The sequence below is a fragment of the Lepidochelys kempii genome, chromosome 24 (genome assembly GCF_965140265.1).
Source record: "Lepidochelys kempii isolate rLepKem1 chromosome 24, rLepKem1.hap2, whole genome shotgun sequence".
Lineage (NCBI taxonomy): Eukaryota > Metazoa > Chordata > Testudines > Cheloniidae > Lepidochelys > Lepidochelys kempii.
The window spans coordinates 9452979-9467891 of NC_133279.1; the positions used below are offsets into that span (position 1 = coordinate 9452979).

The window sequence follows — 14913 nt, forward strand, 5'->3', positions numbered from 1 at the left end:
GCGGGAGTGGGGCTCTTGTGGGGGGGGGGGGTTGCGGTACTGCTACCCTTCCTTCTGCACTGCTGTGGCAGATGCGCTGCCTTAATTGCTGGAGAGCAGCGGCTGCTGGCCGGGAGCCAGGGCCATCCTTACCCATACGGCTGCGTAGGGCACCAGGAGAATTGGTGCCCCAATTTTCCTGGTGCCCTAAGCAGCTGCATGCTGCTCCAGCCCCTGCTCCGCCTCTTCCCCATGGGCCCCAAACCTGCTCCACCCCAGCCCGGCCCCCACTCCCCTGAGGACTGCAACAGGGGTCGGGCGACCTGCACTCACCGGCGGCGGTAAGTGGAGTGACCCAGCCACAGCCTGCTCCATGCTGCTGGCTGCCAGCCGCACCACTAGTGAGTGCTGGGGGGCGGTTTCCCCCTGTCCCCCAAGGCTGGGAGCCAGGGGAGCAGAGCGGAGCGGGCTGGGGCCAGGCCACTCCACTTCCCACTGCCCCGTGAGTGCGGGGTTGGGCCTGCCCTGCACTCACCAGGCGGCAGGAAGTGGATCGACCCGGCCCCAACCCTCTCCGCTCCGCCGGTGAGTGCTGGGGGTTGGTTTCCCCCATGCCCCCCAAGCCTGCTCCTGCCCCCCCCCCCCCCCCGTGGAGGCCTGGGATGAGCTCCCCACACAACAGAAGCCTGGGTCCCCACACACACACACACACACCCCTGCGGGGGGGCTGCATGGGGCACCGAAATGGTTAGGGACGGCCCTGCCGGGAGCCCAGCTCTGAAGGCAGAGTCACCGCCACCAGCAGCAGGGCAGAAGGAAGGATGGCGGGGCATGGGATTGCCACCCTGACTTCTGCGCTGCTGCCTGCAGAGCCGGGCTCTCAGTCAGCAGCCGCCGCTCTCCGGCCACCCAGCTCTGAAGGCAGCAACACAGAAGTCAGGGTGGCAATCCCACGACCCCCCTGAAATAACCTTGTGACCCTCCTGCAACCCCCTTTTGGGTCAGAACCCGCAGTTTGAGAAATGCTGGTCTCCCCCGTGACATCTGTGTAGTAGAGGGTAAAAGCCCACAAAAGACCAGATGTCACAAGGGGAGACCAGATATCACGGTCCGTGACGCGTTTTTCATGGCAGTGAATTTGGTAGGGCCCCTACTTATGGGTGTTTGTCTATATCCCCCTCTGTGGTCCAGCAAGGACACCCACTGTCTCACTTCCGGCTCCCTTGGAGTCACCCCTCTTGGGCAGAGAGGTGCATTCCTCTTCCTCCTGGCCAGGGTATTTCCAGTCTGCACGGCTCCCCGCCTACACTGTGAATTCCCCAGCCCAGTCAGACTGCCTAAGCCGGGCTTCTTTACTTTTCTCCTCGGAGACGGTAAACAACGTAATTGCCACAGTTAAGCTCCCACAGAGCAAGTATGTTTATTCGTAAGGGAAAAGCATTACAAAGAAACATATTAAAAACAATCAGAGAACCTACCCGCATGCTAATAGCCAGAGATCCCCCCACAACTCCAGCAAGGGCTCTGGCTGGAACAGTTCATCAAATCCAGCCAGGGGTTTTCCCATGGCTACAAGTTCATCACTCCTTTTGCTCAGAACAAGAGTCCCATGAATCTGAGTTCCTCCTTTATGCCATTTGGGCTTTTTGATCCTGGGAATAGGTCCTTTGTAGACAAAATTCCCCTCCCCAGGGCAAAATTTCCAAAGGTCAGGTCCAGAGGTGGGTATTTGCATTCCCTTCCTCCCAAGTATCGCCTAGGAAACCTACTTACCGAACAGCTCGCTTCTCTCATAGCCCATTGGTTTCAAGAGTCCTTTGAAGCTCATAACAAGAGCCCCGGCTCCTAGACAAGTTACGTATAATCCCACTGACACCTAAACATGCATATTTAATACAACCAGCTCCTAGGACACCGAAATGTGAGTTGATAAGGTTGAATATCATTCAGTGAAGTTTGTCCGAAATATTGATGGAAATTGCCCTGCCTTCTGCAGACCAACTGGTTCTTGTATGCTTGGGGATCTGCTATAGCGAAGGTTGCCAATTTTGGTTGGACGTATTCCTGGAGGTTTCATCACGTGACATAACTCCAGGACAATCCTAGAGAGTTGGCAACCCTAGCTATAGCCTTTGCTTCTCTCCCCATTTCGGCTCAGTCCTCTTGAGGGGGTCAAATTCAGACCTGGGGCCTGATCCCCATTGGCATTACGCCCCTTTACACAGTTGCCTTCCAGTGAGGGTAAATCAGTCACACTCCCTTGAAGGCCCCTTCGACTCTGCTGGAGTGATGCGAAGGGGCCGCAGTGTAACTGAGAATTGGGTCCCCACCATAATCTGGTGCAAATCCATTCCTTTCCCCCAGTGTTGCAGCTGCTCACACCGAGTCTGAATCTGGCCTTGTGGGAGGACAGCCCAGTGGCTTCCTAGCGCCCCTGAGTTCAGCGATCGCTGCTGGACTTCCCTCTGATCTGCCTTGACAGGCTCCTCAGGCTCATCCTGGCCTGGCAGGGGCCAGATGAAGACCATCCCCCCTTTCCTCCCCCGCAGTCTTTCATGTGGAGCTGCTAAGGGAATTACAGTGGCGTAGTCGGCAGGATACTGTAACGAGGCTGGTTCTGGCGGGACCCAACTGAGAGTGCCAATTCAGGACAAATTGCTTAAAACAGGGCAGTTACGGCCCAAGGCTGGGGTTTCTGTGCCCACCAAGGCAAACCAAACCAGCCAAACAGAGAAGACTTTGGTTTTACCCCACTGGCTAACCACAAGTCACACAAGCAATTCCCTTAGACACTCCAGTTTCCCAGTATCACCACCAGTGCCACTCGTTGTGGGGACAGATGGTTATGAAAACCAATACCCCAGTAACAGAAAATAGGTTCTCTCAATCCCAAAGGACCAAGCCCCAGACCCAGGTCAATATACAAATTAGATCTTACCCACAAATCACGCTGTTGCCAAACCTTTAGAATCTAAAGGTTTATTCATAAAAGGAAAAAGATATAGATGAGAGCTGCAATCGGTTCAATGGAATCAATTACACATAGTAATGGCAAAGTTCTTGGTTCAGGCTTATAGCAGTGATGGAATAGACTGCATGTTCAAATCAAGTTTCTGGAGAACATCCCTAGCTAGGATGGGTCATTCAGTCCTTGGTTCAAAGCTTCAGTGTAGCAAAGTTCCTCCAGAGGTAAGAAGGGACTGAAGACCAGATGGAGGATCTGCAGCAGCTCTTTATACTCTCTTGCCATGTGGTCTTTCTTTGTCCCAAGGACAAGCTGTCCCTCACGTGGCCTGGAAAAACCTCAGAGTTCTGTCCACAGGCAGGTCCCTGCATACCTTGCTGAGTCACGAGGCGTGTCTGCCTTCTCTCAGTGAGTCACTTGTATAGCTGATGGTCCTTAATGGGCCATCAAGCAGGCTTGGCAGAGCTGACCCCAACTTGGCTGGGGTGTCACCCAGAAGCATAGCATAAGTTTGCAATACAGACAGTATAGAGCCAATACTTATATCTTTAAATACAAAAATGATACATGCAAACAGATAGTACAATCCTAACCAGCAAACCATAACCTCATCTTAGACACCTTATTTGACCCCCTTTATACAAGATTTGGTGCCACTACAGGACCTTGGTTGCAACAATACAGTCCCAGTTCAAGTCAATAACGTCACACAGGCGTGCACGAATGCCTGCTTCCGCCACCCCATGGGGTGACTTGCATTCCTTGTGCCGGCGGCTCCGGCTGCTGTGCAGCTTCTCCTGCTGCAATGAATCGTGGGGAAATGGCGGTCTTGGGCTCATGTCACGATTCCCACCCAGTCTGGGACACCGCGATTTTCACAGGGGCTTAGCGACGCGGAGCAGGGCAGCTGCAGTCTCTCGCCCTGGTGCCCCTTGGTTTGAGCACCCGCCCTATTCCTGAATGTGGGGTGGGTCTCTGATCTGTCTCCCTATTTGCATCTAGACAACACCAGGCTGGGCAGGAAGAGATCACAGAAGCAGGCCCCTCAGCGCCGCGAGAGTTTCGACAGCCCCTCCTCCCGGGAGGAGAGCTTCCTGGAGTCGGACGAGTACCCTGATGGGAAATTCAAGGGCGAGGAGGGGCAGCAAACGCTGGAGTCCGAGGGCGAAGCCAGTGCCAAATCAGAGCCCACGACCCCCAAGGCCGGCCGGGCCTCGCTGGTGGGGGGCGCCCCGCAGGGCCGCTCGCCCAAGACTGCGCAGAACCGGGCAGAGAAGTGCGCTGGGGTCCATATCTCCGTCCCCTTCTCAGTCACCGTCCCCTTCCACATCACTTCCAACATCTCTCTGTCCCGCCTGACCCGGGGGCTGGAGTGCCCGGCCCTGAGCTACAGCCCCTTAGACAAGGAGGCTCTGGAGAGGTCATCCAAGGAGCTAGAAGCAGAGGAGCGGCTGGGGGCTAAGATCCCCGTCGCCAAGGAAGATCACATGGGTAAGCAGCTGGTTTGATTTCAGATCTGTTTTGCAGGCGTGGTCCATGTTGAGGGGAGAGTCCTGTCGTGTCCCATCCCGCCACCATCCCTAGCTCTGCCACTCACCTGTTAGGTGACTTTGGCCCAGTCATTCCCGATCCTCAAAGGTGTTTAGGTACTTAACACCCACTGATGTTTGGTGCTGAATTTCCAAAGGTAGACACAGCGTGAGATGGGGAGTCAGGAGACCCAGTCCTGGCCCTATTGAAATCCCAACTCCCCTGAGGACCAGCATTTGTTGGACTAGATGACCTTCTGGGGTCCCTTCCAACCCTGATATTCTATGATATGATTTCATCCCTCCTTTCTATACCCAGCTCAGCCATTGGCCCCTTGGGTGGCCCCAATCCGTACCTCAGCCGCCTCCTTGGGGAAATGGGGACAGTGATGCTGACCCAGCTTTGTAAAGTGTATAGGTGAAAAAGTGCTAGAGAATTCTAAGGATGAGGGCTAATAAACTGCAGGCACCCAAATACCCCCTGTGGCCTGGGAAGGACTGCCCCAAAATAATCCCTAGAGCCACTCTTTTAGAGAAACAGGCAGTCGTGATCAAAGTTGTCCATGCTGGAGAATCCACCACCCCTCTCGGAAAATTGTTCCAACTGTGAATTACCCTCGCTGTTAAAAATGCACACCTGATTTCCAGTCTGAACGTGTCTAGCTTCAACTTCCAGACATTGGATTGTGTTTGACCTTTCTCTGCTAGACTGATGAGTCCATTATCAAATATTTGTTCTCCGTGTAGGTGATCACAGTCTGTGATCAAGTCACCCCTTAACCTTCTGTTTGTTAAGCTAAATAGATGGAGCTCCCGGAGTCAATCACTGCAAGGCAGGTTTGCTAATCCTTAAATCATTCTCGGGATTGAATGGTCCTTAGAATATTAATAACCTAAAAAGCAAAAAATAACAGAACGAATAGGGACGCTGTCAAATTAAAGATGAAAAATTCCCCACCTCTTATAAATTATTGTTATTACCGTAGTGCATCTTCACGTAGTTTTCAACCTTTTTTTCATTTGTAGACCCCTAAAATATTTTGAATACTGATGCAGAGCCCTTTGGAAATCTTAGACGTAGTCTGCAGAGCCTCAGAAGTCTGTGGACCACAGGTTGAAAACCGCTCCCATAGTGCTCCGTAGCATCAGGCACCGTACAAACCCCCGTTCCTTGTGCAAGGGGCAGAAAGAAATGTAAAGAATTTCTGAAGTCTAAAATATATTTCACCACTGACTCCTTCCTGCGAAATAGACAGATGCGTCAGTTTCACTTTCTGGTGTGATGCACTGGGGATCTCCAGAGCTGGCATCAGGAGTGGCTACAGCTTGAATGAAAGACCTACAGCAGCCTATACGGGCTGGTAACAGACTCGCATCCTCAGGCATAGAGCTGGGAAGGCTGGTAATACATGCTGGCCAGTGGGTTATGTGAGCGCAGTGATACTCAGACCTCAGTGGTTCAGGAGCCAAATTAGTGATCAACATTACCCCAAAGAGCCAGGGGAGTGTGAATTCATGGTTTCATTTACTATATATATATTATTCGCACAGAAAAATGACTGACCAAGTATTCTCCAATTGGTAACTAACATAGTAAAAACATCCTGCTTGGGTAATAACTCAGACGGGTTAATAATTAAATCACCCCGTGTTTTAATATCAGGTGCTGCAAAGAGCTGCAGGAGCCACATGAACAAGCCACTTGCTGCTCCTGAGTGTCAGTCTGAGTGTCACTGAGCTAGCACAGTGCCTCAATGTCAGGGTTGCACACTCCACAGGGGGGTGAAATCCAAATGAAAAAGTGTTTTTAAATTGGAATTTAAACAAAAACAATAATAACCAAAAATTTAATTGAAATGTGGCTACTGATTTGGGGTTTTCTTACATCGTGTTTTGTACCAAACTCCTGCATTTTGGAGCTTAAATCGACCTGAGTTTTAAGATCTCCTCAGTCCAAAATATGCAACAATGTGAAAATTGCAAATAGATTTTATGGATAAACTGACAAGCTTCTCCCCCTGCCCGGGGCCAAGTTCAGGTTTCCGTTTCTTTTGCAGCAGCTGATGCACTGGGGTTGTGAGTAGAGCCCTGCAAATCTGCAGCTCTCCGCTTTATAGCTGTGGACCATGTTTGCACATCACGGATCAGATGCGGATACAAATTTTGTGTCCGTGCAGGGCTCGAGCTGTGAGCGTACTTGTGACATTGTAGAATCCGAGAACTGGAGGGCTGGAAGGGCGTCTCGTCCTTCGCCCTGTGCTGAGGCAAGATCGTGTAAACCCTGCCGATCCCTGACAAGGGTGTGTCCAACCTCTTCTTAAAAATCACCGGGCTGGGGATTCCACAGCCTCCCTGGGTCACCTGTTCCAGAGCTTAACTAGCCTTAGGGTTAGAAAGCTTTTTCTAATATCTAACCTAAACCTCCCTTGCTGCAGTTTAAGCCTATCCTCCTTCTCCTGAACTCAAGAGAACAATTGATCACCACCCTCTTTGCAACAAATGGTCTAGCACTAATTTCTGGCACCGTCCTGAGGCATCCTAATGCAGAACTGGGAGCCTCTTGGTGCAGTAAGTATTGTGAGAGCATCCGCTTCGACAGGGACTTGAGCTCAAGTTCAGACAGGGAAGCAGCTGTACATGTAGGGTGGCAGCTATAAAAGTAAGAAGCAGCAGCTCTCATCAGCTGTAAAGTGCCCTGCCTACGGGGTGCTCTCAGCCAGTGAGAATTGGTTCTGATGCTGGATTGCTCCCGCCTTGTGTTTCATTGGTTGCACGTGTTATTGTGCTGTATTTTGCAGGGGAATTGGATGGGTAATCAGGACTTTCCTGCTCCTGGCGTTGAATTAGACTTTTATCCCCAGCAGTTGTTGTGTTTTTAAGTTTCACCTGGACTTGTGGTTTTAAGTTTCACCTCGCGGTTAGGAGGAGGAACATCTGAGATTGTTAAGAACTAGAGGTCGCCCTGGATCTAGAACCCTAGACTTTGTGAAAGGCACTGGGACCATAGGGGAAGAGAAAAATTAGTGGGTGCTCTGCAGCCAAGTACCCCCCACCCCACCTCCTCCTCCCCCCTTAGCGCGCCGCGTCCCCGCTCCTCCGCCTACCTCCCAGCGCTTCCCGCCCAGCCGCCACCAAACAGCTGTTTGGCAGTGTTAGCACGCTCCGGGAGGCGGGGGAGGAGTGGGAAAGTGGCACGCTCAGGGGAGGAGGAGAGGAAAAGGCAGGGCCAGGGCGGGGATTTGGGGAAGGGGTTGGAATGTTGGCAGGGAGGGGGCAGAGTTGGGGCGGGGACCTTGGGGAAGGGATTGGAATGGGGGCAGGAAAGAGGCGGGGCAGGGGCGGGGCCTCATGGAAGGGGTGGAGTGGGGGAGGGGCAGAGGAGGGTCGAGCACCCACAGGAAACAGGGGAAGTTGACACCTATGACTGGGACCCAAACTTGGGTTCAGTTCAGGGTCAGATTGTCTTTTATGTTGACATGCAGGCTGTGTTCTCCTCTGCTGTGGCAGTGTCTAAGGTCCTCAAAAAGGGATCAGGGCCCTATAGTTCTAGGTGTTGTACATGCAAATCATGGAGCCAGCCCATGCCCTAGGGAGCTCGTAGTCCAGCCCAAACAGTACACAACAGAATCAACAGCCACCCAGGCGCGGGTGGCAGGAGAGGCAGGTGACGTGCCCTCTGAAGCAGTTCGTTGCATCTCACTTCCCCATTCTGAGTCGAGGCAGGTCAGTGATGAGGCAGCCAGACTTCAGATCCACAGGGCGTATTTAGGGAACTTTCCCTTCCTCTACCCCATGTTGTTTCTGAATGTGCCTCTCTCCCGCTCTCCTCCTCTGCCACCGCTGCACGAGTAGGTTAGGGGTTCACTTGGCCTTCCCCCTCCCCCTCCCCCCAAGCTTCCAGTCTCCACCGTGATGTTTGCCCAGCCCTGGCGAGTTTGCATTTCTCGGCAGCTCCTCCAAGGGCACGGCTGTGCAGAGTGGCAGGCTCGACCAGTGATTAACGTGCCAGCCTGGGACTTCTGAGGCCAACATTCCTTTCCCTGGCCTGGGTGACTTTGTGCAAGTCACTTTGTGCCTCTCTTTGCAATGGAGACAGTAGCCCTGTCCTACCTCACTGCGGGGTTGTGAGCAGAGAAGAGTAAATGTGCCCAACCCCCCCTCACAAACATACTTTGGCAGGCACCGAAACAATCTGCAAATCGGGGTCACAGTCAGCAAAAAGTTTTGGTTGAATAAATGCAAATGAGTCAAACCGAACAATTTCATTTTGAAAGCTAGCTTTAGTTATTTAAAAAAATTTAAAAAGGTGAAAGACATCCCAGAACAAAAAACAAACCAAGCCGTTTCGGGTCAAACAAAGTGGTTCATTCGGCCCCCAAACTCCTTTGCTCGCTGCTGTTCTGTTTGGAGGAGAAAAACCCAAAGCATTTCAGGTTGGGTTGGAACGGGAATTTATTTCAGATTCAGCCCCCACCCTGACCAATCAATTATCCACTTGGCTCTAGTGGCGAGGATCAATTCCCTACAGATTGCGAGGGGCTTAGACCAGGGGTGCTGGAACAGGGGGGACCAGGGAGACATGGCCACCGCACTTTTTACCAGCCGTAAGGGAGAGTAACGGGGGAGGGGGCGGAGAGGAGTGAGCGGGGGGGCAGAGTCTTGTGGGGAAGAGGTGGCATGGGGCAGGGCCCCGGGGGGCACGGGGGCAGAGGCTTGAAGAGAAGGGGCGGCGTGGGGGCAGGGCCCGGGGGCGGTGGCTCCGTGTGTGGGGGGGCATGGTTCGGGCACCGGTGGCCTTCCCACATTCGGGCACTTCCATTGCTCCTGCCCCAGTTGCAGCGGTGCCGGGGGCCAGAGCAGTATCACAGCTAGCTACAGTGTCCTGGGGGTGGGGGTGGGGGGCAGCAGAGAGAGTTTGAGGCTTTATTTGGACCCAGAGACCGTCAAGCATAACAATGCTGTGTCTTTCTGCACCTCCCTGTGCCAGAGGGCTCCAAGCATTTCCCAGACACGCACGAGTGACGCCTGATAACAGCCCTCTGGGCTAAGGGGGTTGGTTTTGCTGTCCCCATTTAGGGGCACAGAGACATGACCTGCCCACCTGGACGCAGTGAGGGCATGGCTACTCTACAGAGCCTTGGCTGCTACGGGCGTGCCGGCAAAGCCTCCTAGATGGCAAAAAGAGTTCTTCACTCAGCCTCACCACCTCCAGAAGCACTCTTCTCTTGGTGTACATGCGGCTACACCAGTTAGGGCGGGTGATTTTTTGTCAGGCTCCTAGCCAGCATCGCCATGTCGGCAAAATGTGTGGTGCAGCTCAAGCCTCCTTGATTAAGGGGTCAGGGAAAGAGGGCTTCTGGGAACGTAGCTGGTGTCGTTAGTGGTGCTCGTTACGCCAGCAGAAAAAACCCCGTCTGCCGGTATGGGCGACGTCTGGGCTAGAGGGCTTTGCCGGATGGTCTCCGTAGCGCAGACAGAGCATTAATCTGCGGCCGAGGTGGAAAGAGAATCCAGGTCTTCTGAATCCCAGGCGGGTGTGGCAGGCCCCATTTCAGGACAGCACTCGAGCATACGCTTCGCTTTAAACGTGTGAGTAGGTCCGCTGGAGTCAAAACTCAAGCACGCATTGCAGTGCTTTGTGAATTTGAGCCTTAACCACTAGGCCAGCAGTTCCCAAACGGTGGTCCACAAACCACCTGTGTCCACAGAGCACTTAGTGTCAGGGCTGGGACATAGGCAGCTGGGCTTAATGATTAACATAGGGTGGGGGGCAGGGTCCCCACAGCAGCCAGGGCTCAGAATCAAGAGGCCCGGTCAGGAACAGAGAGTCAGGCCGCAGGAGGAAACCAAGAGTGGGTAACACTAGGTGAGCAATCCAAAGCGGGGCAGAGCCCAACTGTACAGGCAACTTCCTGTTTTGCCTTCTTGCTTAAGTAGGGGCAGTGGGCCAGTCAGAAGCTCTGGTGTTCCACCAATTGGGGCCCAGGAGTAGAGCCTTCTAGCTGAGCTGGGCTTCAGGGATTCCCAGTTCTAGGTGAGGCCTCTAACTGGCTGGGTGAAGGCTTGGAGCCTGATGACCCTCCCAGGACTCCTACAGACCTGGGTTTGCGACCTGTGGGTCATGACACTTCGGGGCCGGTGATGGGGTGCTTAGCTGCCTCCTTGTTCCCACCTGCTCAATTGCATTCAAATAACAAAAAGAAAAGGAGTACTTGTGGCACCTTAGAGACTAACCAATTTATTTGAGCATAAGCTTTCGTGAGCTACAGCTCACTTCATCGGATGCAAGTAGCTCACGAAAGCTTATGCTCAAATAAATTGGTTAGTCTCTAAGGTGCCACAAGTACTCCTTTTCTTTTTGTGAATACAGACTAACACGGCTGTTACTCTGAAACCATTCAAATAACAATGGCCAGACTGGGTCAGACCACTGGTCCAGCTAGCCCAGTATCATATCTCTGAGAGTGGCCCATGCCAGATGCTAGAAGGAATGAACAGAACAGGGCAATTATTGAGTGATCCATCCCTGGGCATCCAATCCTAGCTTTTGGAGGTTTAGGGACACCCAGAGCATTGAGCAGATGATGTTTTCAGGGAACTATCCACAATGACTCCAAGATCTTTCTTGAGTGGTGACAGCTAATTTAGATCCCATCATTTCGTATGTGTAGTTCAGATGATTTTTTTCCAGTGTGCATTATTTTGCATTTATTGACATTGAATTTCATCTGTCATTTTGTTGCCCAATCACCCAGTTTTATGCAATCCCTTTGTAACTCTTCAGGCAGCTTTGGACTTAACTATCTTGAGTAATTTTGTATCATATGAAAACTTTGCCATCTCTCTGTTCACCCCTTTTTCCAGATCATTTATGAATATGTTGAAAGTACTGGTCTCAGTACAGACTCCTGGGGGACACCACTATTCACCTCTCTCCACTGTGAAAACTGACCATTTCCTACCCTATCTTTTAACCAGTTACTGATCCATTAGAGGATCTTCCCTCTTATCCCATGGCTGCTTACTTTGCTTACGAGCCTTTGGTGATGGACATTGGCATAGGCGTTCTGAAAGTCCAAGTACACTATATCCACTGGATCATCCTTGTCCACATGCTTGTTGATATCGTCACAGAATTCTGATAGATTGAGGCACAATTTCCCTTTACTAAAGCCATGTTGATTCTTCCCCAGTGTATTGTGTTCATCTGTATGTCTGATAATTCTGTTCTTTACTCTAGTGTCAAATAATTTGCCAGGTACTGAAGTTAGGTTTACGGGAGCGGAATGGCCGGGATAGCCTCTGGAGACTTTTTTTAAAAATAGATGTTGCATTAGCTACCCTCCATCATCTGGTACAGAGGATGATTTAAGTGATAGGTTACAATGTGCAGCAGCCGTCAAAAACACTAACAAAATGTTAGGAACTATTAGGAAAGGGATAGACAATATCATATCTATCCCTCCCTTTGGGGGGAGGGATAGCTCAGTGTTTTGAGCATTGGCCTGCTAAACCCAGGGTTGTGAGTTCAATCCTTGAGGGGGCCATTTAGGGATCTGGGACAAAAATGGGAGATTGGTCCTGCTTTGAGCAGGATGACCTTCTGAGGTCCCTTCCAACCCTGATATTCTATGATAACACCATTATATAAATCCATGGTATGCCCCAACCTTGAATACTGCGTGCAGTTCTGGTTGCCCCATCTCAATAAAAGATATTTTGAATTGGAAAAAGTACAGAGAAGAGCAACAAAAATGATTAGGGGTCTGGAGCAGCTTCTGCATGAGGAGAGATTAAGAAGACTGGGACTGTTCAGTCTGGGAAAGAGACGACTAAGGGGGATATGATAGAGGTCTATATAATCATGACTGGTGCAGAGAACGTGAATAAGGATTTACCCCTTCACATAACACAAGACCCGGGGGTCAGCCAATGAAATTAATAGGCAGGAGGTTTAAAACAAAAAAGGAAGTATTTCTTCACACACTGCGATCAATTTGTGGAAATTGTTGCCAGGGGACGTACTGAAGGCCAAAAATATAACTGGGTGCCAAAAATAATTAGGTAAGTTCCTGGAGGATAGGACCATCAATGGCTGTTAGCCAAGATGGTCAGGGAAGCAACCCACGTTCTGGGTGTCCCTAAACCTCCAACTGCCAGAAGCTGGGATTGGTCGACAGGGGATGGATTACTCAATAGTTGCCCTGTTCTGTTCATTCCCGGTGAAGCATTTGGCATCAGCCTCTGTCGGAAGACAGGATATTGGGCTCGACGGACCATTGATCTGACCCAGTCTGGCCATTCTTACATTCACCAAGGGGGAGGACAAGAATGAATTGTCTTAGATTGCAGCAAGGGAGATTTCAGTTGGATTCATAGGAACAATTTTCTAACTGTGCAGATCCAGAATCAGGCACAGGAGAAGCTGAGCAGAACTTCAGGGCAATGGATCTGGACCTAGTCACTTCTCCTGGGTGTCTCCTTCCTTCCTTCCCTCCCTCCCTTGGTCAGCTTCCTTCCAGCACAGAACTCCTGATGCCCTGGGCCCACATTGAACTGGATTTCTCTGGCCAAGCGTGTGCCCCCCAAGAGCCAAGGCTCCCGGTTCTGTTGAAGGTCCCAGTGGTCTCCTGCCCCCCGTCCCCAACCAAAGGCAGAACAAGACCCAGTGGCTGGAAGTTAAAACCACGCATGTTCCAGTTAGAAATAAGGCAAATTTCTAACAGTGAGGGTGGGTAACCACTGGAACAAGCACCCAAGGGAAGTGATGGATTCTCCAGCTCGAGATGTCTTCGGATCCAGAGCGGGTGCCTTCTGGGAGACATCCTTTAGCCAAACACAAGTTACTGGGCTCAATACAGGAGGAAGGAGATGAAACTCTACAGATCAGACTTGATGATCTAATGGTCCATTCTGGCCTCAACATCTACAAACTTCCCTTCCCCCTTTGTGTCTCACACGCCTTCCCTTTTCTTCTCTTCCTGCCAGCCCAGTTGCTCAAACCCCCAGCTTCCTCCCGGCAGCTGCCACAAAGCATTTAGGCACTGTGGGTACCAAAATCTGCATTGCGTCCAATGGGTCGGGAACGGCGTAAAATAAATCCCACTGCATTTCACAATACGTAACCCAGGAGCGGGCGTGAGTTGCTGCACCATTGGTCGATTTATCATTTACATATTTCATTAAAAAACCCTCAGATTTTGGATATTTAAATGAAGCTGCTACAGGTGCCAGAGCCAGCTGCACAGGAGCACCTCCCCAAATCCAGGGACCTTGTCGCTGAATTTCGGGCTAGCTTGTTCTCGAGCACGCAGAGACCTGGAGATAACGCAACACTCCCCAAGCGTCCGGAGGGTGCGGCGGAGACAGAGACGAATTATTCTGGGCTGGCCTGTGAACCTGACAAAGTTAAAAAAGGGGGAATTTAGGTTAAATCTGCAGCTGGGCCAAGTTATCTGCTGGTGTAAAGGGGTGCAGCTCCATGGACTGCAGTAGCATTTCTTCACCTAGTTACACGAAGAAAGAATTCCCCCTCCCCCCCCCCGCCCCGGTCACTCCCAACTGAGGGTCTATTGGCCGGTGGAACAGTCTCCGAGGGGAAGTGGTGGGAGCCCCATCCCTCTGGGGCTACGCCTGGACTGGACAAAGCCCTAGAGAACATGCTGGGGTGATTCTCTGCCTTCATCTGCACCCAGTGAGCTGCTTAGGCAACGGAAAGGGAGTGGAGACCTCCCATGACTCTCCTGCTCTGGCCGAGTCGCCGGCAGGTACAAACAGCCACAGCTGGCTCCTACACCTCCCACCCCAGAGCCATGGGCATAGAGGGGGCATATTGAGGTGAGAGGAAGCGTGTTGCTGTGGGAAGAGCACCAGCAATCCCCACCTGGTGTATCATCTCCTGGGCACTAAACCACACCCAGCTAGCACGGGTTAAAGCAGATTCCAAGCTGCTCTGGCTTGTATCGTGGGCAAGAATCAGGGAGCCGGGACCGTTTCTCTGATGCCGCCCCAAGTCTGCTGTGTTGTGCAGAAGCTAGGCCCAGCTGAGAGCCGGTCAACAATCCTACTGCAGCCCTTTTGGGCGCGGGGGAGCAGGATTGGACCTGAGAGGGCTTTCTCATCTCTGTCTGTGGTTCCTAGTATCAGGTTTTGGTTTGGAAAGGAAACGCTAGGTAACGTAACTTTGATGTGCCTGCACAGGTTGGTCAGCGTGGGGATTGAATCTGGGACCTCCAAGCTCATCATGAACTAAGAGACTTAGCCAAGCCTGCAGCAGGCTCCTCAATCTTAAACTGGCCGAGTCCCTGCTAGAGGGGGACAGAAAGCCACACCGCATAGTATTAGTGCACAGTAACTTCGGTACCACTCCTGCCATGGTAACTGGCTGTGATGGCTGATTCTCTCGCTGCTGTAGAACAATCTTGGGGCAGGGAGGCCTAG

General features: G+C 51.8%; 1 protein-coding gene across 3 annotated transcripts in view; it reads left to right on the forward strand.

The window, feature by feature from the left end:
- ARHGAP30 (Rho GTPase activating protein 30) overlaps positions 1-14913 on the forward strand; it is a 51854-nt gene that overhangs the window by 29909 nt on the left and 7032 nt on the right. For all 3 annotated transcript variants that reach the window (XM_073323434.1, XM_073323437.1, XM_073323436.1), the window contains exon 10: positions 3947-4435. In XM_073323434.1, coding sequence (XP_073179535.1) covers positions 3947-4435 — 489 coding nt within the window. The remainder of the gene's footprint in view (positions 1-3946; positions 4436-14913) is intronic.